Source organism: Zonotrichia leucophrys, chromosome 6 (assembly GCF_028769735.1).
Source record: "Zonotrichia leucophrys gambelii isolate GWCS_2022_RI chromosome 6, RI_Zleu_2.0, whole genome shotgun sequence".
In the NCBI taxonomy this organism is placed as follows: domain Eukaryota; kingdom Metazoa; phylum Chordata; class Aves; order Passeriformes; family Passerellidae; genus Zonotrichia; species Zonotrichia leucophrys.
In genome coordinates this window covers 16222885-16246391 of record NC_088176.1, presented here as the reverse complement: position 1 = coordinate 16246391, position 23507 = coordinate 16222885, and the positions used below count along the sequence as shown (strand labels likewise).

The window sequence follows — 23507 nt, the reverse complement described above, 5'->3', positions numbered from 1 at the left end:
GTGCAAACCTGAAAGATTTGTTGACATAAGAAATATAAATGTCCCCTGTGTTGGTTAAAACAGTAACTTGAATCTCTTGAGGTCTGCTTTCTCTGTCTGCTTTGTTAAATTCCAAATAAGCTGATGTGTTTGGCAGGTGTAAATGGCTGTGAATGAGGCAGTGTTCAGTATCTCCTAGACGGGGCTTTGTGGCAAAGAGGGCCTTTTGGGAGCAACCAAGGTCAAAAACTAGAGGATCTTTTTGAAGGACTTTAATGCAATGTGACTTGTGACAATGGGTTGCAACTATGTGACCTTTGAAGATCCCTTCCAACTCAGATTATTCTGTGATTTGAGTGTGAAGTAAAATGAATGCTTTTTCAAATTTAAGTGGTTTTCCTCTTTGGGTGGGAGAGGGCAAGCATTCTTGCTTTGCTTGCAGGTGCATGCTGTTGGCCTTGTGCTGTGAAAATACTGTGGTAAAATCCAGATGTCTCTTCCATCCTGAGAAATGGAGAATCTGCACAGTGTTACCTGTCATCTGCTTACTGTTTTCTAGTAATGAAGATATTTGATCTGGAGATCATGTTATAATAGAATTGTTTGGGTTGGAAGGGAGTCCTGCTCTCCCTGCTATGGGCAGACACCTTCCAATAGACCAGGTTGCTCTAAGCCCTGTCCAACCTGACTTTGAACACTTTCAGGGATGGGGCATCCACATCTTTCCTGGGCTACCTGTTGAAGATGATGATCTGAAGAAATAGTCTTACTTTCTTATTCTGTTTTCCCTCAGTGATGGTGTTTGTTTTCAACAGTAGTGTTTCTGTTTTTTAACTCCTCCAAAGTGTCAGAAAAGCAAATGTATCACAACAATTTATTATCTTTAGCCATGACTGAGTTGCTCCTAGTCATGTGGTTTGTGCTATAATGTTTTCCAGATTAGAGTCACTGTTGGATTTACATGATCTTGAGTGAAGTACCAGTAATTGCTAATGGTTTTAGCTTTCTATTTGGCTAAAGCATTCATGGTCTTTATCTAAAGCATCATGAGCTAAAAGATACAGTTACCAGTGGGGGAACCAGCTTGAGAGTCTGCTCTACACACAGTTAGAACTACATACCTAAGGAAATTTGATTTTAAATTGTGAAATGACCCCAGTGTCTCCATAATTAGCATATGCCAAATGTCTTGCACGTGTGTTTAAAACTTACTATGTAGCTCCTTGTGCATATGCCTTTGAAGAAAAGCTGATGGTTTCTTTTCTCAAAAAATGTTGGAATTTACTAAGCTGATGATGGGTTAGAATGAATGTAGGCACAGCTGGTTATTGAAGATCAATGGGGAATAGAATCTTCACTTCAAATGGCTGACTGTAGTCTCTAGACTAATTTCTCACTATGCTGGGGATGTGAGTGAAAAGAATATAAGGCCTTCAAGAAGTTGACAAAAGTATGATTAAAGCTTAATGTGTTTTGTTTACATGGAATTCTGTGAATCTGTCAGGTGACTTCATAACCTACATGGAATATCTCTCCAAACGTGCCCTTTGACTTTCTAAATCAGAGTGGAAGGATCAGATATGATTGAAACAGAAACCTCACATTTCCCCCCAATTTTTTAGCTCTTTGTGGCCAGAACCATGGTTACTTCTTGTTAGCCAGTTTTTTAAAAGGAACCTTATGTGTAAGACTACAAGAAGGTAGGAAAGCTGCCTGTGAGGGAGTTTATGGCAGTTTATTATTAGCCATAAATCTTGCCATTCCTGAACATGATTTTTCATGGTTGGACATGGTCCTTTCACTTTACTGATGTCAGTGGCCAGCTTTGGGAGGGTGCAAATAAACCCTTGATTAAGGAAACTCAGTAATGAGTCAGCATCCTGCATGTAAAAGATGAGATCTTAAGAAGTCCTGTTGCAAGAAAAATTAACTCACAACAGGAAAAACTTTGCAATTAATAGGAGGAGGAAGTCTTTTGGATAAGGATAATACTTACATCAAAGTTTTATGGCAATATCATGAAGCATGAAATACTTTCCTATTAGTAAAACTGAGAAAAATTGCATCATTGTAGATATATAGCCAAAAGACTGGTGGGGCTTATGTGTCCCTTTCCCATCCTGGCTGAAGGAAACCTCTTTTTTTCTTTTTGTTAATGGTAAAGATGATGTAGTAAATTACTGATCACATTTAAATGAATGCTTGTGGCTCCCAGTCACTGTATCAACTAGACACTGCTATATGACAACTTCACCTCCAGAGAAGTCAGGTAGTGCGTGTATTATCTTGAATAACCTCCACGAAAATCTGGGACCTTCATTGGGGATACTGTTTCAGACATTTTTCAGATGATGATGCCAGCCAGCTGTGCCTTCAGAGACTGCCTAATGAACATGATTGTGAATAATTTCTTTGCAAGCCTCTCAGGCCGTGTGAAGCTGCTGTGTTCCGTGGCACGGCAGCCTGCGGGGTTTGCACCGTGCGTGCAGCTGCGCCGCCCCGGGCGCCCTGCGCTCCCTCAAACTGGGTCAGAGGTTGGAAGTTGTTGGCAGCTGCAGATCCCCACTCGCAGCTGCTGGCACGCTCAGCTCTCCTTGGATTTAGAGCTGCCCAAGCAGGATGTGATTGAGGCCAACTCTTTTGCTGGACATCTCCTTCCTCTGGGCTTTTTTCCTTCACTGTTTTTTTTTTTTTTGAAAAGGGAAAACAACTCCCCAGGACTGCAAATGTCAAATGCATCTGATGGTTTTAGGAAGTGTGCCTTTTTTCATGAACTGCAGCTAATAAAACTAGCTATTATAAGAAGCGTGTTGTCATTAATGATCAGTTTGGTAAATTCTTTTCAGTCTGTACGGAAATCTGCTTTAAATTAGACTGTTGAAATACTTTAATGCAGAAGCATTTAAAGCAGAAACAGACTTGTGGGCTGATATATAACATTTTGGAATGTATTGACCCAAAGTCCAGATTCTGTTTAAAAATGCAAGCACAATTTCAGTTTTTGTGCTTACAGTTAAAGAGCTTTTAATCTATGATAAAAATTTTTCTGAATATCAAATCATTAAGTTTACCTTATTTTATTAAGGCAGGCTTGCATGCGTTTTATTAATGTGTTTAAAGCAGTATGGTGGGTTTTTCATAATACGCCTGAATTAAAGTAAATTCAAAATATGCAATTACACTTTGCAATATAAAAATCAAGCAAAACATAGACCAAACTTGCTTTATCAGCAGTTTTAATAATGCTTTTCTCAGTGGCAGCCTTAAATGAAGTGGAAAAAAAAAGCTTCTTTTCTGCTTAAATCTGCCACACCATTAAAAGCTTGCAGTGATTTTAGCAATGACTGCTTGTTCAGAAGTGAAGCCATCTTTTCCAATAGCTGTCACCTTGTGTACAAAATTGAAGGTTTTAATCTTTGACAGTCCATTAAGTACTAGCTTTGACTGGGTCACTGTTTTACATCTAACCTCTGAAAATATGTTGGGATGGCTCTGAAATATTTACAAAGATGAAGTACCTGAGGGCTAAGACAAGTGTCTTCACTTGAATATTTTTCCAATGTTGTTATCTGCAGTCTGAGATCTAACAGAGAAATTGCAGTCATTAATTCGGCAGAATTCCCATGGTCTCCCAGGGACAAGGGTTTTCAGAGGCTTCTCTTCAGAGGAACAGATGTGGTTTGAATCAGTTTTCGTATGACTCAAACACTTTGGCTTGCAATATTAACTCTTCCCTCTTCCCTCCAGTCTTGGTTTTTAGAGTTTAAAAGTGCACAAAGCTCTTAATGCCTATAAAATGTGTGTGTGTGTGTTTGTAAGCAAACCCAAGGACTGACTATCTTAGAAAAGTTGTTGAATGCTTTTTTACAGGAGCGGTTCTTAAGCATATTGTTATTTAGAGGCCCCATTGGCTCACCTTGCACTACTACTGGAGAAAAAGGAAAGGCAATACTTCTGCCTGTTTGCCAGATACAGAGCAGAAATACATTGGTAACAAACTGCCTAGAAACAAGGACAGATAATAAATGGGGATATTGGGTCTTGCAAGGAACCTGTAACACCTATAGCAGTATTATAACAATTTGCCCTGCAAGAAGCAGTGAGAAGGCTGGGATGGTTTCTTTGTAGATGCTGTAGCTGGTCAGATTTTCAAGAAATATCCTGCATCATTCAATTATCACATGTGTAGTCAGTAAAATATCTGTTCTAGAGGTAAACCATAGACATTCCCCGATGTTTTAGATTTCTTCAGTGAGTATCTTGTCAGTAAAATGGTAGTGAAACTGGTAGGACCTCAGAGTGACAGATGCTTTCTTTTGTTTTGAATAAAGGCCATAAAATGCAGTTCAGCTCCTACTGCCAGGACGTCCCAAGTTGCTTTGACAAGGGAAACTTGTTAAGGAGAACTTCTAACAATGTCAGTGCTATGTTGGTGGTACAAATGCATCTTCAGGGGAGTACCTTACAAGGGTAGAAGGGATCAGTGTTTTGAAAATAACATGGAAGTATGGACTCTGCTGATGTGAATTCTTTTGACTGCTGTTTTTTTAAAAACAAAGTCTTTAAGAACAACTACAATGAGTATTGAAGCAACTGTTCTCTTACTAAGGTTTGAAAAAGAAAGCATGGGCATACGTAGGTATGTGTTTTCATTTCTGTTCCTGAAAGTTGCTGGATTTGGAGGAAACAAATAATATAAATTGAGATAATAAAAATTATAGAACTTACTTTACTTTGATGTGGTGGGACATTACTTTATTTTTTTTTGGTCTTCTGGATTCTCTCTTTGTGGGATCCCTCTCCCTCTCTTGGGCCTTTGAATTTCTTTAGCCAAGCATGATCTGTAGGATTTTTTCTTCTCTCAAAGAACTGAGCATTTGCAGGTTAAGCAGACGTGCTGCTGTGCTTGAGGTGCTGAGGAAGCAAAGTCATCATCTAGGCAGGCTGTATCGAATTCCAGAAGGATAGGTTCAGGTGGTAAATCTGCCGTCTTTCATGGACATTTATTTAAAGTGTGAGATTGGGGGGTTTTTTTGTTGGTTTGTTTTAATATAAATCTTATCCTTCCAAGGCTAGCATCGTACTTCAGTATGGAAAAGGAAAAATAGTATAGCAAGGAAGAAGAAAGCCTTTAAAATGGTTTCTATTATTCTGAATACTGCAAATATGTTCTGTTGAATTAATGATAAAAACATTTTTTTCCTTCTTCCAGGCACAGGCTTAAAAGCAGCGGGCTTTGTCACCTCCCCTGCACCCCATATTTTACCTTGGCTTATCTTTCCATTATAAAGCCAACTTTGACTTTTGGTTGGAAATGTGCAGAGCTGTAGTTGTACAGGATCTCCTGTAGTTGGGCTTGCTTTTATACCTGATTGCTGCTTGAGTGGTGCTTAGAATCTTATTTTTAATGGAAGTGACTGTTGCTCAAAGCTTTACAAATACATCCTTGTTATCACCAGCAAGGCTGAGTTATAGCCCTCTTTTGAGCTTTCAGTTTAGAAATATCAATAATAACATGGCAGAGGACAATGTTTTGTTTCTCCTTTCTAACAGCATGTACCTTCCAAGGCTGTGGTTAAGTCAGTCTAATGTCTGTGAGTGGGGTGTGCTAGGGAGACACAGGGTGTATCAGGGACTGCCTTTGTCATGCATCTGAGAAGCACCATGGAAAAAATCTCCCTTTGGGCAAAGGGGCTGATTACTGAAAATATAAAACATCAATTAAAGCAGAAGAACAATCCAGTCAATGTCTGTACAGACCTTGCACAAGTGGGAAGTCTTTGTATATGTCTGTTTTGAGGGCTGGAAAAGGAAGAGGAACAGACACATCCATGTTTTTTCAAAAATACAAGATAAATAGTCTACATGTGAATTTAAATTTTGGGTTGTATATTGCTGTTTTGTAATGGTCTTTTCCTTTATTAATTCACTAAGGCTCTGCTTCTGTTTTTCTTATTAGGATGACAGTTCTGGCAGTCTTGCGTCAATATCTGCTCTCAGTCTATTAAACACAGGGGTATGAAATTTAATATATACTTTTTGTAGTTGTACTTGATGCCATGCATGGGACTGTGTAGCACTCATTAAAATAGTACAAACATCACATTTTCACAGTAGCATGAATATTTTATGGCACTAACCATCAACTCATTAAAAACCATTAGCAAAATAAACAAGTTTCACATGTGAATCTCACTAACAACTTCAAGTGATAGAGAATTATTGTGTATTGTTTATATTGCATGTTCTTGGATAGCAAGAAATAGGTAATCATACAGCTTGACAGTAATTTACTTTCTATGTTTGCTGTGCCTCATTGCTTAATGGCAAAAGTATTTTAAAGGCTAAATTTGTAATATTTTTTAACAACTTATTAAATTTGAAAATTTATATATTAGAATCTTTCTGTGTCTGAGCCACACAAGCTATTAGCACTTCAGAACTCCACATGCTTTTAATCACTATTTCCAATGTGGAATTGGAAAATTAGAAAAGCGTAGCTATTGAAACTTTTGTTACAATTTACATTATCTATTTGTGTGACTGGGATCCTTCTAAAATTGTGCATGCCCATTACTTTGTACACTTTTTGTGTAATTCTGCACTCTGTGTTAAACATGAAGAGTACAGATTGGCTTCTCAGTTCTGTGGAAGTGTGGAACAGAGCAGGCCCATAACTGCTGGTTGGTTCTGGTGCCTGTGGTTCACATTACATGGCCTGGCCGCTCTCAGCGTGCCTTTATTGGGCCCAGGGCCGGTGACTTCTTGTAAACAACAGATGAAACTTGATGCACCTTTTTAAATATCCAACTGAGGAAAAAATACAGCAAACAAAGAATTGAAAGTGAATGGCATTAACTTTGGAAGATTGACCTAGAAACTCTTAAGTGTCTGTTTGGTTGTCCTTTTGTACTGTGTGAAGATTAGTATTTTCTTCTCCATCAATACATCTGTTCTTTCTATTTCACCTGCAAATTAGGTGAGAATGTACTGTTCTGCCTGTCCTGACAGCATCTGGAATTCCTATTTCTGGGAAAATGTCTAGTTTATGACTCACAGGATTTTTAAGTGACATCTACTCTTGCTATAAACACTCCTTTGTTTATAATCACTTTATAGCCAGTGCTAGCTCAGCAATTTTAACATTTAACCTGGAGGCAACATGCATGCTGATGTAGGATTATTCATTAGCAGAAATTCTTCTTACATGGATGCACTCCTAGGTGATTCTATTAATGCTTCTATTCTTGGATGATCAGCCCTGATTCAAATGAAGGCCTGTAATCTTTCTGATGATATATCTAGTTAGCTGTACAACATAATGAAAATAATCATATAGATGTTTCATAGACCCATCTGCTCCAGTCACATGTGTGTAGGAGGGAGAGAGGTTTAAAACCTTTTGCACAATATATGGCAATCCCCACTCTGTTTCATCAGCAGAAGCCACAGCTGATTGAATAAAAACTATTTTAGGATCAGACTTAGCATTAGAGAGGAGAAAGCATATTAGAAGAAACTGTCATACACAGGATGTTTAATTGGAGTATTAGTATGCCTTAACATCTACTTTAAATAGAGGCAGTCCTTAAGACAGGGGAAGCTTATTCAGTGTTGCATTCTTTAGTTGCAGAAATTCTCTACACATCAGATGCCTTTCTCCTCCAGCATACCTACAAAATAATTGGATGTGTGGTGTTTTGTCTGTATAATAGGTACTGTGAGAACTTTCATAGTCCTTGTAACCAAAGGCTTTTATCACTCATTCCCACGAGTTCAGCTTTTGTTGTTGGATCATAAATAGATCAAACTTAATTCCAGATTCATGTTGAATTTTATGGTTGGTATTTATTCCTTTACAGCTGTATCGTTTGAGCTCTGTAGATGCAAGTTTGTCTTTTCACACTGAATCCCTGTGTTTCACACTTAGCTAAATACTTTATCCCCACAAGCATACCCTGCTTCAGGTCTACTAATGCTTTTGGAATGCTGCAGTGCAGTGGTTTTCCTTTCTCTAAGGTCATTGGCTTAAGTATTGGAAGAGGAAGCTACGAGCAGTTACTTTTATGTTACACAGAGCAATCCAGTCCTGTTTAGAGGTATTGAAAATGACTCTCAATGGTCTGACTGTCCTTTATGGTACTACAGCAGAAGAATGAATGAAATTTCAGACTTGCATGTTTTCCATGTAGATAACAAAAAGGTGCAAGCAATAAAGACCTCTGTGGGTTTATTTACTTTTTTAAATTATTATTTAGAATACCAGAGAATTTTTTTGGTGTTCTTTGTTGTGGTGGTAGGGGGTGGGGTTTTTTGGGTTTCTGGTTTTTGGGTGGGGTTTTTTGTTGTTTTAAGAAGAAACTATTTGAGATATCTTTATCTTGTTAAACAAATGCAGTTTATAAGCAAAAGATGTTTTCCCAGCCCCAGTTACCTGTCTGTAGTTTAATAGGCTTATCTGTGTCTGTGCAGGAATAAATACCAGAAATGCAAGTCCCTCCACATATTGAAGCACTCTTAAGTATATTGTCACAGTGCTTTTCAGGAAAAACATGATTTTAGCTTCTTACTGAGTTAATTATTGGCAGTAGATAACAGGATGCCGTTCCAGACTTAGTAAGATGATAACTTTTTATTAAAGCTGAAATTTGTTTATTTTGGAATTAGGAAGTGTTCTGGAATTTTAAATAAATGCCTGATATGTTGCAATAATTTTTTTTTAAACAACCTTCTTGTGAAACCATACATGTGATGCTTCCAAAGTAATTGTTTTACATATACAGGTTTTACATAGTCTTGAATCTTAGCTGTCAACTGTTCTATCTTCTGCCTCATGCCCTGCATGTCAAGCATTTGACTTTAAGTTGTATTTTTACCTTGTTGTGGGAGAATATTAACTCGCATCTTTCAAAGTGAAGTTTTATGTCAGTTCAAGCTTTTTAGATTCTGCATCAACTGCACAGTGAAGGATATTGGATTCTTTACATGTAGTCATATAAAGTATTCCAGAAAAAAATGGATTCTTTATTTGCAGGATTTCTCTACACATCTGATGGTTGTGGGATCTGATCTTCAAATCAGTTTCCTAGAGCACAGGCTTCTTTAGGAAAAAGCATCTTCCCTTGGAAGGTTCTGATACTTTGGAATATATTTCAGTTTGGGGAATGTGCAGCCATGACAGTTTGAGCCTGAGGCTATTTTGGTCTCTCTGTTGACTCTTTCTAGTAACACTTATAGTTCTCCTTCTCTGCCCATGTGATCTCTTTTTAAAAAAATCCAGCTGTTCATAATGTGTACTTTCAGAAACACAGGTGGATGATGAGTTTCTGCCTTTTGTGAAAATCTCTGTTGAATAATTTTTAATTTTTGTTTTTTTTCTTCCTCTGTTGCCTTGGAAATAGTGTATCAGTTCTTAGCACAGGCAATAGCTGGAACCACTAGTCTTGTTCACATGTATCACTTGTGTTAAAAAATGGCTTAAGAGTGGCTTCATTTCTGATAGACATCTTGCAGTGCTTTTTAAAATTTTTTTTCCTTTCCCCCCCCTTTTTTTTTTGCATACAAGTTAGATATGTAGAGATGTTGAAAAGGTTGCTAATGTTTGAGCTTCCTCGCCTCTGACCACTAAATGAACTTGATTTGGTGACTCTTGTTACAAAGGAGAATATGGAAGTAAATCAGAACTTCTACCAAGCTGGGATGGCATTGCTATTGTGCTGCAGCCTGGATGCTGATCTCTGGGTGTTATCACAGGATACATTCCTAATTTACAGATGTACTGAGTGTCCTGAGGTATACAACGTGACAGGAGTACTGAGGTTGTTTCTATTTTTAAGTGGAATGAAATAATTTTCGGCTTGAGAGTATGTGTGTTCATTCAAATGGTGAGCATTGATTTTTTGATTTTGCTTGTGTAAATTACAACAGAACTCTACCAGTCCTGTGTCCAGTCGTTCAAGATACTTGTTTCAATGTGCTGAATGGTGTTGATGCATATTATTCCATTAACTTGGCAGTAAATTTTTGTTTACAGAGGAGAAAAAGAAGGGGATGTGAGATTTGACGTTTTCATCTGGCTCTGTTTAGCTTTTTTCTAAGGATTGTGTCATATTTTTGTTTTGTTGAGTTGCTGTTTTGGTCAAAGGATTAGAATTCTTTCTTCCTCAGAATCTTGTGTGTATTGGAGGCAGTTAAATATTTCTTTCTAAGTAGATTGCATGTTTTAACCTCAGCAGAAGGAAATTATATGGAACAGGCTTGTAATGATAAATACTGGTATATTGTCACTGAGTGTAGTGTAGGTGGTTTGGGTTTATGTGGGTGTGATGGGGTTGTTCCAGGCCTCGGGAATGTGAGGTGTCCTGGATCTTAAGGGGGGCTGGAATCGGGAGGAAGAAATGGAAAGAGACACATGTTCTTGATTAATTAGTGGTGGGTTTTTTAATTGTCAGCTTCACATGTTACTTAAATACACTTGTGCACTAGCTAGGCTGGGTAGATTATGCAGATTTCTTTACCACCTGATCCTGGGATGCTCAGTTGAAACACTGAACGAGAACAGATCAAAGATTAAGTTGATACAAGAAACTGCTTTCTCATTCATCTTTACTCGGCAGTCCTGGAAAGCTGCACTGTTGCTATCAGCAATTTCAACTTGTAGTGTTTGCTGTCTTACTAAGTAATGTTAAAGTATTTAATGTGAAATTATTTATGCATTTAGTAATACGGTTACTAATTTGGAGTGAGGCTGAAAGTTGAAATGTAATTTTTATCAATAACGCTGTTTAGGAATATGAAGCACGGACAGGAAGAATGTATAAACCTCCACCCCCATCAGCCAGACGTAAAAACATTGAGTTTGAACCACTTTCAACTACTGCTTTGATTCTGGAGGATCGACCAGCGTAAGTATGAGTCTGCTGTGCAACTGAAGGACTGAATTTTAGCTAAAATTCTCAAGTCTTTTGTGAAAGAATGGTTGGATTATGCTGTCCCACATAATAGCCTAACAAACTTCTCAGAAGAGCCTTTAAGTGAATCACAGTGTATTTGAGGAATTTTTTCTCACTGTAATGGAGCCACCAGTCTGTAATCTACTGTGTCTCACAGCTGTCTGTGACCATGCTCTGGGCATCCCCAAATCTTCAGGAATTTTCTTAATTTGTTTCTTCCCTGCTTTTTCAGTGTGCACTTCCTTCTCCCTTATCCTCCCTTACCCTATTTTGGAAACTTAAAACATCTTAGGTAGGTAATACCTAAAAGTGCAGCTGAAGGCAGAGAAACAGCAGTCGAAGATGTAACAAAATCCACATAAAGTGCAAATAAGAATAGTAATAAAAAATGGTCAGTATTTTCAGATCCACAGTCTTCAGCAGTTTGAAGAAAAGAGAAAGGAGCTGCTGACTAAGAACATAAAGAAAACAAATAGAGCAATGTTTTCAAATTGCACCATGGAAAAGCTTGTGATAGCACTGTTAAATGTTTGCTCTAATCTCTTCCAATTAGGAAATGGAAAATAAAGCATATTAGTGTTTCTTTGGATATTCTCTCTGGGACTGTATAAACTCATTCCTTCCTAAGACAGAAATATTCTGAATGGAATTACAGATTACTATGAGTATTTGTTTTCATAAGTGCATTATTTCTTTTACTGTATGGTAGAGGGTAAGATATGCAACAACTTGATTGCTGATGTTTTTCTTTACTTTTACAGTATTAGAATTCACAAGCCAAGATAAATATGCTTTTACAAATGACACTTCTTTCAAATTGGAGTGCCATCCCAAGCATGCAGTGTGTTGCCACAGTCTAACCTTTGAAAATACATTCTGCTGTCACTTTCATTGAAAACATTAATAAGTTATTTTGTCTGCTTATATGAGAGAGGAGACAGAAAACTTTTTAAATATTAAAACGACAAAACTGTTTTCTATTTATTTTGGACCAAAGTAGACTAGATATTAGTTAAGGGCCTGAGACCAAACCCTGTGTTCTAATTTTCTTTGAAGTGAGTCTTCTTGGTCAAGAGGAAGTGTGTTTAGCAATTAGGGGATCATTATGCAGCCAAAAAACAAACACATTTTTATCTGGTGAACTTTTAGACTGCACCAAGCTTCCTTAGCTTCAGCTCTGACATCAGGGGTGATTTACCCTTTCTTCCTTTGGCAAACTTACCTTCTTTTGTGAGAATTTTAAGAGGTTAACTACAATGAATAAAAACCTTTACCTTTTGTTGAAAATACTTCATTATAGATTTCATATGAACATATGATTAAAATACACATGGCCAGAAATGCATTGGAATAAATAACTATATTGTATATCAGCATTTTCCTTTTGTCACTCACTTGAGCATCATTCCAGGTGTTCAACAAATTCAGTAACCTTACTTTGGGGGAAGCTCTAGGAGAACTAAAAAACAGGAGCAGCAAACATCTAGTAGTTCTCTACAGCTGTTACTGGAACACTGACAGTACGGCAGCCCCAAAGCTCACCTTTGAGAGAAACCGAATTTAATCCTGTTCTGAAATGGTCCAGAATGTCATTTGTGTGTATTGAATTCAGGAACAACTTGTTTTCAGAAATCTTCCTGCCAAATCAGTGGAGGAGGCTTTACGTCATCGACAGGAGTATGACGAGATGGTGGCAGAAGCAAAAAAACGAGGTATGTCCACTGCCAGCAATCACTGTAATTCCTCTCCGCTCTGCTGCAAAAATAAAGCAAATCCTGGCTTGTAGGCAAGTGGGTACATTAAAGAACCTCTTGTGTAATGTCTGGGTTATTCTCTGGTGCATAGGGGCACGCAGTTTAAAACAGAACTCAGTTATCAAATTGTTATTGTACTACAATGAACGTAGCTAAGTTCAGAATGCAACTTAACCTTTCATTTACTTTTTAAGGAAAGACTTAATGTTTTTAAGATACTTAACTTTCTGGATACTTGGACTCTTTTTGCAAGCTGTGTTGCTGCAGTTGCCACTACGAGCCACAGTATAATAAAGCTGACTGCTTTAAGATCTGGTTTCCTAAGAATTTCAGATCAATTTCAATGTGAAGAGAGATGAAAACTTTGGGGTTATTTTTCAATTAGTTGTACCTGTGTGAACCTTCTTATTCCCACTAGGCATGATTAATTAAAAAACAGATCTGTAGCATCTGGTGCTGTGTCAATCTATGAATAGTTGTTGAAAGGACTTTTGTAGTCTTGTGCCTAGTATTCAGGGAATAAGCTATTTTAAGAATCTGTGCTGCATGTTTTACTTGGGCTATTGTCAGAGATACAAACTTCTGAACTGACTGATCATCTATGGATCCATGGCAGCTTACTTTGAAAGATGCAATAAGAAATCCACAGCATTTGACAATGCATTTCACTCTGCTCTTGTGGTGTGTTTCTTGTAAATTGTGATCTGTGGTCTGTGTTCTTTAATAACGGCATCTTTGGAGGTTCAGCCATGTGTGGTGTTTTCATGTGTGTGCCCTGGTTTATTAACTGTTGCTACACACTCAAAGCTTCAGTAAAACCTCGATGAAGCTGGTCAGCCATCTCTGTTTACCAGGGAGGGCATGTTTACTCTCTTGATGTCATCAGTGCATGCTTAAATAGAAAATGTCTTGCAATTTCACAGTGGTTCTAAGTGATGTCAGGAGAGCATTGGTCTGTCCTTCTTTTAGCCTTTTTGATAAGAGGAATCTGCAAATGATCTTTTTTTTATCAGAAGGCAGGACATTGTTCTCTTGTTCAGCATTGTGACTTTGTCTTAGGTCTTTAGGTCCTGTTTCCAGAAAAGAAAATAAGAATCCTTTTAGGTGGAAGCTTCAGTAAAATTTGAATAGTTTTAAAATGGATGTAGAATTGCACTTTTAAATAATAAAATTATCCATAAATATTGCTGGTTAGTCTAATAAATGAATAAGGCTCAGATGAAATATTGTATGAAAATCATGAGTGGAAAAGAGCGCTGATGATGTGCTTGCTTATTAGTTATCCTGTGTACTGCAGAAGAGAATTATCTTAGTTTTCTAGCCTGATTTTTGCTTTTCTAAATCACTGTATTTGAACAACTTAGCTTAAATTTAAAAATGTCCAGAGAAATACACCTACAATCAACAGAAATAGTACATGCAACAGTAATTTACCCTTGATCTTTTAGACATCTAAATACTTGGGTAGTAGCTGAATTATTTACCTACTAATTTGTATACACTAATACAGAGTTATTAACATGTTATGCCTGACAGAAATTAAAGAAGCACATAAAAGGAAAAAAATAATGAGAGAGCGTTTCAAGCAAGAAGAGAATATCGCTAGTGCTATGGTGATTTGGGTCAATGAAATACTACCTAACTGGGAAGGCATGTAAGTAAAGTTCTGCTGTATAAATGAGGCAAGCATGGCTTGTTTCTCCTCTGGAAACTGAGGACCACATACCTTATTTTCCTTTTCTGTGTTGTCAAGAAGTCAGTTTTTGTTGCCATGATATAGTGTGAGGTCATTACAGAGCAACATGACATGTGCTTTCTGGGAGCTGAATGTTTGGGGGTTTTTATTGGGGCTTTAGCATCAGCAGAGATCTTTGAATATTGATTTGGTAAACAATATGTTATTTTGCTTGTAAATTGCCTAGTGATTTTACAAAACAAAAATGTGCAATATGTGCCTTTTGTTTTTTTCTTCTCCCTGCTCCTATATATTAGGCGTGCTACCCGAAGAGTTCGAGAGCTGTGGTGGCAGGGATTGCCCCCAAGTGTACGTGGGAAGGTTTGGAGTCTAGCTGTGGGAAATGAATTAAACATCACTCCTGGTATGTTCCTAACAGATCACATGTTAATGCTAAATTAAGTTGATTATTTTCAAAGAAAAATGTGAGCTTTTTTTTAAAAAAAAAAAATCTAGGTCTATAAATCAGGGTATATTTCTTTCTGAATAAATGTATTTTATAAGGCTGGGAACAATTATGTTTTACAGTTAGACACTGTAGCCTCATAAATTATGGAAACAAGGTTCAAAACCTGCTTAGAAAAACATTTAGTATTTTAAGAATTAAGGTAGTGCTTCCCCCCAGAAAACAGTTGTTTTGTTTAAAACTGAGAATTTGTAGCTTTGCTTTCTTAAGGGGGTGAAAAGGGGAATTGCTTTATTTTATGACTAATGACTGATGAATTGTAAGCATTTTATTCAAAAATACAAATCTGAATTATGTAAGGCATGATTTCCCTGTCATAATTTGCATGTTCCCAGCAGAAAGTACAATACAGTGCACACTATAAAACTGTGTATCGTGGTAACCATCTCATAGACTCGTTTCCTGCCCCCAGTGATGAAACCAAATAACCAGAGCCAAGAATACTTAGCATGCTTTTGTCTTGGATGGGTGCTTTTCTTACTACTTCCCTTTTGGTTATTGGTTTTGTTTTGCTTTCTTGCAGAACTTTATGAAATCTTCTTGTCAAGAGCTAAGGAACGATGGAAAAGCTTCAGTGAGACAAGTACTGAGAACGACATAGAAGGTGAGTGCTCAACAACCTCCTATCAACTTTTGCAAAATCAAGAAGTCTCACAAGTTCTTCTGCAATTTCAGCATCAAGAGTACTTGTTAAAAGTTCTCAAAGTCATTCCTTACTTAAATGTTTGCTGTCTTATAACAAGTCAGTGAGCGAGGGGCTTGGTACCACTTACTGTATCAATAAAAGACAGATTAAAATATTGCATGTGCTACTTTCAAATAAATGTTTCCTTTGAAGTATCAAGACTCAGGCTCTCATGAAAATATTAGATGAAATACAAAAATAAGAAACAGGAAACTCAATTGCAATACATGCTCTTGCTTAGCTCGTCTTAGATGGGTTCTCCTCAGTATCACATCCATGATTTTGAGAAAAAAAAAAAAAAGAATATCCTCTATTTTTTAGTTCTGAAACTGAGAGGTGAAAAATACAAAACATGACACATTTCAGATCCCACTTGTATTTCCTTGCCTGCCCAGATGGCCCTTCCTTCCAGATCTATTAAGTGGGGATATTAGCACTCTTTTGTCAAATGCAGTTTATTCACTGGCATACTGCTGTCTCCTGTGCATGTTCTTTCTGTTAAAAATAGTATCAGTGATGTTTTTAATGTTGGATGTCTCCTTGTTATAAAGGTTAACTCTTTGTGCTGTTGACTGATAATTTTTAAAATGCTGCCCTGTGATTAGTGTCTTTTCCATTACTTTAGTTGTTTGTGCTTGCCATAGGATAGCCCTGTGACTCATCTGAAGGTTGTCTTGAGACAAACAATTTATAAAAAATTTGGGGGGTGTATATGACTGTAAACATGCTTATCCTTGGAAAACATGTTTGCCATCGCCCTTGGTCTGTGGAGTGGGGCTTTGCTTGTTCTTTTGTTGTGGGGGGTATGGGCTGTCTTTGGGGAAAAGCTTAGGTAATCTGGTTTTTTGAGAGGTAATAGTTCTGGATGGGAATGAAGGGAGAAGGAGCTGTTTTAATTGTGCCAGATGTCCTGGGAAATGGTGTAATAAGAGAAACTGAAGAGTGATAGAATTTTCATCTCTGAAAAGCAAGCAAGCTGACAGTGCTTATTACTAATCTTTGGTAGCAAAGTCTGGAAGACCAACTATTATGATAGTTTTAGGAAGACTGGAATGAAATGCTGCTTCCCAAGCTTCAGCAGAGCAGGTTCTGTTTAGCTGTTCATCAGATTGTCATCTTTGCTTTCCAGTTGGAAATCTTGTCTGATTTAAGCCTTCTGAAAGAGCTCTTTCCCCAAGTCTTTTACCTGTATTTTTTCCCACATTTTCACTAGTGTTTTTGTCATGCCCCTGTGGAGAGGATTGAACAGAGATAATTCAAGGGCTGGCAGAATTTCTTCTGGAAGCTTTTGGATGAATGCTGCCTTCCTTGTCTTTATGTGCCTACAGGAGTTTTGTTCTGAAGTTTGTAGAATTGATCAGCTTTAATAAATGTTGGTTTTGCTTGCAGATGCAGGTGCATCTGTTGCTGATCGTGAGGCCAGTCTGGAGCTAATTAAGTTGGATATATCGCGCACATTTCCATCCCTGTATATTTTCCAGAAGGTGAGATGCCTTTAACTTTCATTATGACAGCTTTAAAATTCTGAATAGTTAAACAAGAAACATAACTGGCCAAATATGGAAGAGTTTTTAGAAGTTGTTTGGACTTCTTAAATGTTCTTAAATGAGAATAAAATAGAGACACTTAGTGATGGACCATGAGATTTTTTTTCTCCTTGAAAATGTATGAGATTCCTGTTGATGAGATTCCTATTAATTGATTCCTATTAATTTTGAAACTACAGGCAGAAATGAGAGTATTCTCACTGCTACAGAAATCTTGATGCATTTTCAGGCTTTATGATTTTTATATAGCTATAATATGTGCATACATGTATATAAAATAAGATGCAATATCGTTATACAGTAATTTGCACTACGAAGAATCAAAATACCCATTGTCTCTGAAAAGGAAAGTCCAACCTTGGATCTGTACCAGATAGCCTCATTTTCTATTATGTACTGGTTTCTGCTGAATTATTTAATCGGATTATTGTTACTTTTCTTTTAACATCTCAAAAGCATTTGTGGTAATGCTTGGAGTAAAAGATGGTATGAAGAAAGCAACAATTCACTGGCTCACCTGCATCTTAAAATATCAGCTTGTTCCTTTCCTGTATTTTTGTTTTTAATAACTATTTCTTTTCTCCTTCTACTCTCTCCTCTTATTAGGGTGGTCCTTATCATGATCTCCTTCATAGCGTTTTGGGAGCATATACATGTTACAGACCAGATGTGGGATATGTAAGTATTTGCTGTACAATGTTTCTAACATGACAAATAAGCTTAAGATGTCATGTATTAAAGTATATTTAATAAATAGGTGTTCTAAACATTATGCTACAAGCATAATAATAATTTATTATGCTTTAATAATTAGACTTTGGCAGTTATTTCATAGCAGTCACGACGATGGTAGTTCTTAGAGACAATTAAATAGCTAAAAATGTACTGAATGTTATTGTTGAGTATCTGGATTGCATGGAAAATTTTAAATGGGTGTGTTCATAAGACATTATAGTTCTGACAGAGTATCCACAGGAAAGAAGCCCACAAGGTGTTAGTGGGCTTCCAGTTAGCACCTCACTTGTTCTGTCTTACTTTTTCTTCCCAGTTGCCATTTCCATAGTGATACTCCCTGCTTCACTACTGCACGTCCTAAAATCCAGAAATTCCATCTTAGTGTCTTGCTGACACAGAATAATCACTCCCTCTGAGTTCAGTGAAGATTAGACTGTTTTCAGCAAACATTACTGTGTTTAAAGACAAGCAAAAAAAACCCATTAAAAAAACTGTCAAAAACCCCTGAACAAACCAACTAAACCTAACATCTCTCTGAATGGTGTTAGCTTACAGAAGCATTTAAATAATGAACAGTAATGAAGAAAAGGGTTTTGTTTTCCTTTGTTCCTGGGGGTATCTAGGAACATCTTTCACAAGCTCTAATGCTTCAGGGCTCAAAAACACTTGAAAAGTTTTAAGTCTCATCCATACAACAAAGCATTATTTAGCACAGGGTGTGTCTTCCTCTCTAAATCAGATATGCTTGGGACTCTGCATAAATAACTAGTTGGTTTTTCATGTTCAAATGTTTTTAGGCCTGAATTCTGTCATCTGTGACCTCATTTTTGGAGACTCTCCCATATTTTTTAAGTGAGATTACAAACTCTGCAGGTTCTGAGACTGCTTGTTCCCAGGGTGGAGTCTCAAAATTCAAAGAAGTAATTTTTTGTAGATAAGTTAGAAGTATAGCTAGTGTTGATATTTCTTATCACATTTTTAAAATGTTAATATGGCAGTAAATGTAATGAAATCTTATTTCCACACCTATTTATGCCCCAGAAATGGAAAGCTGATTGTCTGTTTCTGATGCATATCAATACTCTTTTCCCTAGTTGGTTAAAATGCTGACTGCATGGGTTTTTTTAATGAGAACAGGCAGCATGAATGTTTAGAGACAGTGGAATAAAGATGATTGCAATTGAAATTGGTAAAATTATTGTTAGGATAATGGGTATTCAGATCATCATTTAACTACAAGAATCATGCTCTTTACTTTTATTGCAGGCTAAAGTGTTTTTGGGAGAGTAATGGTGGAAAAATGTAAACTTGCACTGCAGCTAACCACCTAGAAGTAATTTTATATATGTGAAAAATTATGGTTTGGCAAGTGGAAAGGCATGTATTGACTGTTCTGAAACAGAATTTTGTCTCAGTTCCAATGTATCTGTCTGGGTCTAAACTGTCCCATATGTGAAGTTTTTCTCCATGACTGCTTTTCCCATAGTTTAACAATGAACTTGAGACCAGGTTTTGTTTCTCATGAGCTCTGCATTCACTCTGTGTGGTTTTAACTTTCTTGTATTTCAAGTCCTGAGGACTTGTGATCATGAGACCTCCCAGAGCGTCTGAACTGCTGGAATCAAATTGATTGCATGCATAAAAATAATTTATCCACCTTGTTTCTATTCATCTGGAAATGTTATGCAATAGTACTTGATAAATTGCAAACTGTAAATATTTCCATTTCCAAAGATGTTAGATCTACTGAACCTACTCACCTTTATTTGCCCCATGCTTTTCCCACTTGAAGGTACAAGGGATGTCCTTCATTGCTGCTGTGCTCATTCTCAATCTGGAGGAGGCAGATGCTTTCATTGCCTTTGCTAACCTTCTAAACAAGCCATGCCAGCTGGCCTTTTTCCGTGTGGATCACAGCATGGTATGCACTGAGTTTTCTGGTTTTGGACCTTACCGTTCTTTTGACTTGAAGCATAGTTGTTTTATTGATGACTTCCTTTTGTCCTATTGAATAATGGAGGACTTTAACCTGTGATTATAAAAGTGAGAATACTAGGTACTAATCCATAGAACTCATTCTCATGTTTTGATTTCTCCTCTAGGATCATTTAATCATTTTACTTATCCTAAGGAGTCACATTGTGCTGTGTTGACATCAGTTCTTGGTGGGGTTTGTGTTGGTTTACAACCATTCTTTTGATGATGGCTTATCATGTGCTTCACTATCCCTACAGATGCTGAAATACTTTGCAGCCTTTGAAGTATTTTTTGAAGAAAATCTTCCTAAATTGTTTCTTCATTTCAAGTCATACAGTCTTACTCCAGACATATATTTGATAGACTGGTGAGTTCATAGAACACAGAACTGTTGGAACACTTTCTACTTTGCTATAGATCTTTCAACACTGGAATAAAGCATAAAAAAGGCATTCAGTAGGTCTTGTGAAATCATGATGAACTGTTTTGTGTAACTGCAGTTCCTCTGGCAGGCTTCAAGCTTTATTAAAAGGGATGTATTCAGTTAAAAAATGAGACAAACAGGAGTTCTGTGTGTTCATTTTCTTGTTGCTGCAGTTATGTGACATAAGTAGGGGAGAGGAGGCCACTACACCATAGCAGTATGGTGTACTGTGATTGTAAGTGACCTGATGAAATGAGCATAGTCAGCTACTGAAGAAAGCATGGCTGTAGGAATAGAGACTTTAAAGCAGAGGGAGGATGAAATTTAAGGCCTGGTTAAAAGGGATAAACTTGAAAATGCAGTGAAAAATTTCAAGTAAGGAATGTTCTAAAGCACAGAGTAGCAAGCTCTGTGTGTGTGTCTGTAATGGAAGGTAGTAGTGCAGGCACCCTTGAAGTGTGGTAGTGCTGTCAAAAACAGAGTATCTGTTTGTGCATAAGGGTGAGCTTCATCTAGAATTATTATTAGATTTTTGTGATTTTAACATGAAAAACTCGAAAATGTATCACAGAAATGTAGCTATTGATTTATCATTAGTACATTGGTGGGATGCAGCCCTCTATTGAGATTAGTTGTGGCTTTAGATTTACTTTAGGAAACAAATGAACAGAGCTGTTAAACTGTATGGCTTAAATGGGAAAGGTTAAGTCACACAGTGGTGATCTTTGTTGCTTAAGTTCTTATGTGTTTATTATACTCTGTTGGAGTATGAAGAGATTTGTCACCTTTCTAGCCAGAGCTTTCTAAAGGAGATGGCATTGAAATGGAGGATTTCCTGTGGCATCAAAAGAGATGGCTTTCACAGTACAAGTTCTGACTTCAAGAACTGGAGACTTGTGGATCATTGAAATAGGGGAATAAATGTATAAAATAACTTGTCTTCTGCTTACTTTAAAGTAATGTAACTGAGATTTAAAGGAAGTTGTCTTTTCATTTTTTCTGAAATAAGTTATAACTCTTCCTTTTTGTTTGTTTTTGACTCATTTGTAGGATTTTTACACTCTACAGCAAGTCATTACCACTTGATCTGGCCTGTCGTGTCTGGGATGTTTTCTGTAGAGATGGAGAAGAATTTTTGTTTAGGACAGGATTAGGAATCCTTCGGTTATATGAAGATATTCTCCTACAGATGGACTTTATTCATATAGCACAGTTTCTAACAAAACTTCCAGAAGATATTACATCAGAAAAGCTTTTTAGTTGTATTGCAGCTATTCAGATGCAGAACAGTAACAAAAAATGGGCACAGGTGAGTTTCTTGGAGGTAGATATCAAATCTGACATGTCAGCACATGAATATATGGGGCACCTCTCTTTGTGATTATTTAAGCTGCTTGTCTGACTCCTGAGCAATGGGCACTTCCTTCCTAGTGTCTCATTCTAGAAATTCATCTGCATGCTAATATTGTGGCAGTTAATATGGATATTATTATAACACTGGCAGCCTTCATATTCATTCAGTGATTTACTTTTCCAGGTGTTTGCCTCACTGATGAAGGACAACAAAGAAGGGGACAAGAACCATAGCCCAGCACCAAAAAGCTAATGTTGGGGTCCATTGGAAATGTGGAAAACCACTGGATGACAAAGAAGTCTTCATGTCACTTCTATGTGGGAAAAGCACTAAAGAAAATGTGAAAACGAGATGGAAAAAAGACACAGCTCTCAGTGGAGTAACGAACTGATGAAATCTTCACCCTTTTGCCAGTATTAGTTTTTGCCATGGGAAGATCTGATTTCACACAGAATACTAAAACCTATGAAACTGAGAAGCGAGGAGTTCATATTTAATACTTTAAAAGAATCAGCTCAATGCAATAAACATTTGTAATAACTTCTGTTGGTACTTTAAGCAAATTTTTGAGGCATAACTGTTTTTAAAAATACCACAAAGGCACTTTTTGGAGGGGATGAGGGAAATGCTAAATCTTAAGACCCCAAAACTGCTATCCAAACCAAATGCTTTGGTGCAAACATTACCTCCAAAATTAACAATTTGCAAGTATTGAGGACCAAATAAAATGGTTTGGTGTGTTTATGTGCAAGTTGGTTAAGATTTGGGAAAGGGGTATTGTCTTATTTACTTGTTTTGGTTTTTTGTTTAAGTTGCAGCTTCATTCTTCAGTCTGGGCAAATGTAATTAACTCAGGAACTGTAGACATATTGTGCCCAAACCTAGAGCAAAAATAATCTGAATTTTAAACAGTGGTAAGAACAGGGCTGCTATTTTCACTGTACAGCTTTCAAAGCAAGTGGTGTTTAGGCATTTTTGGTGTATTGATTGTGCAGTAAATGGAGTGGGTATTCTGTGAAAGGGTTTTGCCACCAGAAGTTTTATATTGTCGAGCCATTTCCAACTAAAAAATACTTGTATGTAATGGTGAACACTAGAAAATGACAAGGCTATCTAAAGGATTTTGTGTTCTCAAAGAAGCAGCCACTTTTAACACTTGGAAATAATGCAGACACAGAATTGTTTTTGAAACTGTCTTTTTGTTAGTGTGCAATACTGAAATCCAAAAAGCATCTGTTAAGTGATAATTCTCTAACATCTTTTAACTGTGAGACATAAGGTCATGCTGTATGTGTCACGGCAAATATTTTCAAACATTTCCTGTTCTAGAAGATGCTGTACAACAACCTGTGGTTGTAGGGGACAGAAATTTAAAATGGATAGCACTGCAGGTGAGGAACACTTGCACTCTCTTGATCCATTTTTTGCTAATATTTAATGTAAATAAATTCCTTACATGTGGGTTTTTGTAACTGGTCCCTCTGGAAATCAAGTAAAAATTTCCATTATGTATTTTTAAGTGCAGGAGGCTTCCAGTTGTCTGGTGTTTTAAAAGCAGAGTCTGCATAATCGGGGTAAAGATTTAGTGTGGTGTAACTTGCGTTGCTATCTGGTTTAAAATCTACATATATGCTACTCATAACATTACAATTTGAAATGTAAATGTCCGATTTTTCTTAACTTATGTATTCACTAATTGGATCCAATTTGTCTTATATTTTTGTGTTATCTTGTACAGTTTTCTTACTTTTCAACTATAAATCTGTATATAATTGTAAATAGAAGGCTCAAGCCTTCCTTTAAGACCACTAGTACCGATTCCTGTGTAAATAAAACTTACATTAGCTGCGGGCCGTGCTTCTTTCCCGTTGCCGCCGCCCGGGCCGCTCCTGTGGGCGG

At 37.1% G+C, this 23507-nt stretch overlaps 1 protein-coding gene across 2 annotated transcripts in view; it reads left to right on the top strand.

Moving 5' to 3' along the window:
- Positions 1–23458, top strand: part of TBC1D12 (TBC1 domain family member 12) — a 40161-nt gene extending 16703 nt beyond the window's left edge. Inside the window, exons 3-14 of one of the 2 annotated variants that reach the window (XM_064716438.1) lie at positions 5939–5995; positions 10768–10883; positions 12561–12643; positions 14222–14339; positions 14678–14784; positions 15410–15490; positions 16961–17055; positions 17725–17796; positions 19646–19774; positions 20088–20197; positions 21305–21563; positions 21792–23458. In XM_064716438.1, coding sequence (XP_064572508.1) covers positions 5939–5995; positions 10768–10883; positions 12561–12643; positions 14222–14339; positions 14678–14784; positions 15410–15490; positions 16961–17055; positions 17725–17796; positions 19646–19774; positions 20088–20197; positions 21305–21563; positions 21792–21860 — 1296 coding nt within the window. In that variant the 3' untranslated portion in view covers positions 21861–23458. The remainder of the gene's footprint in view (positions 1–5938; positions 5996–10767; positions 10884–12560; positions 12644–14221; positions 14340–14677; positions 14785–15409; positions 15491–16960; positions 17056–17724; positions 17797–19645; positions 19775–20087; positions 20198–21304; positions 21564–21791) is intronic. The other variant, XM_064716439.1, reaches the window with a different exon arrangement.
- The last annotated feature ends 49 nt before the right edge of the window (positions 23459–23507 follow it).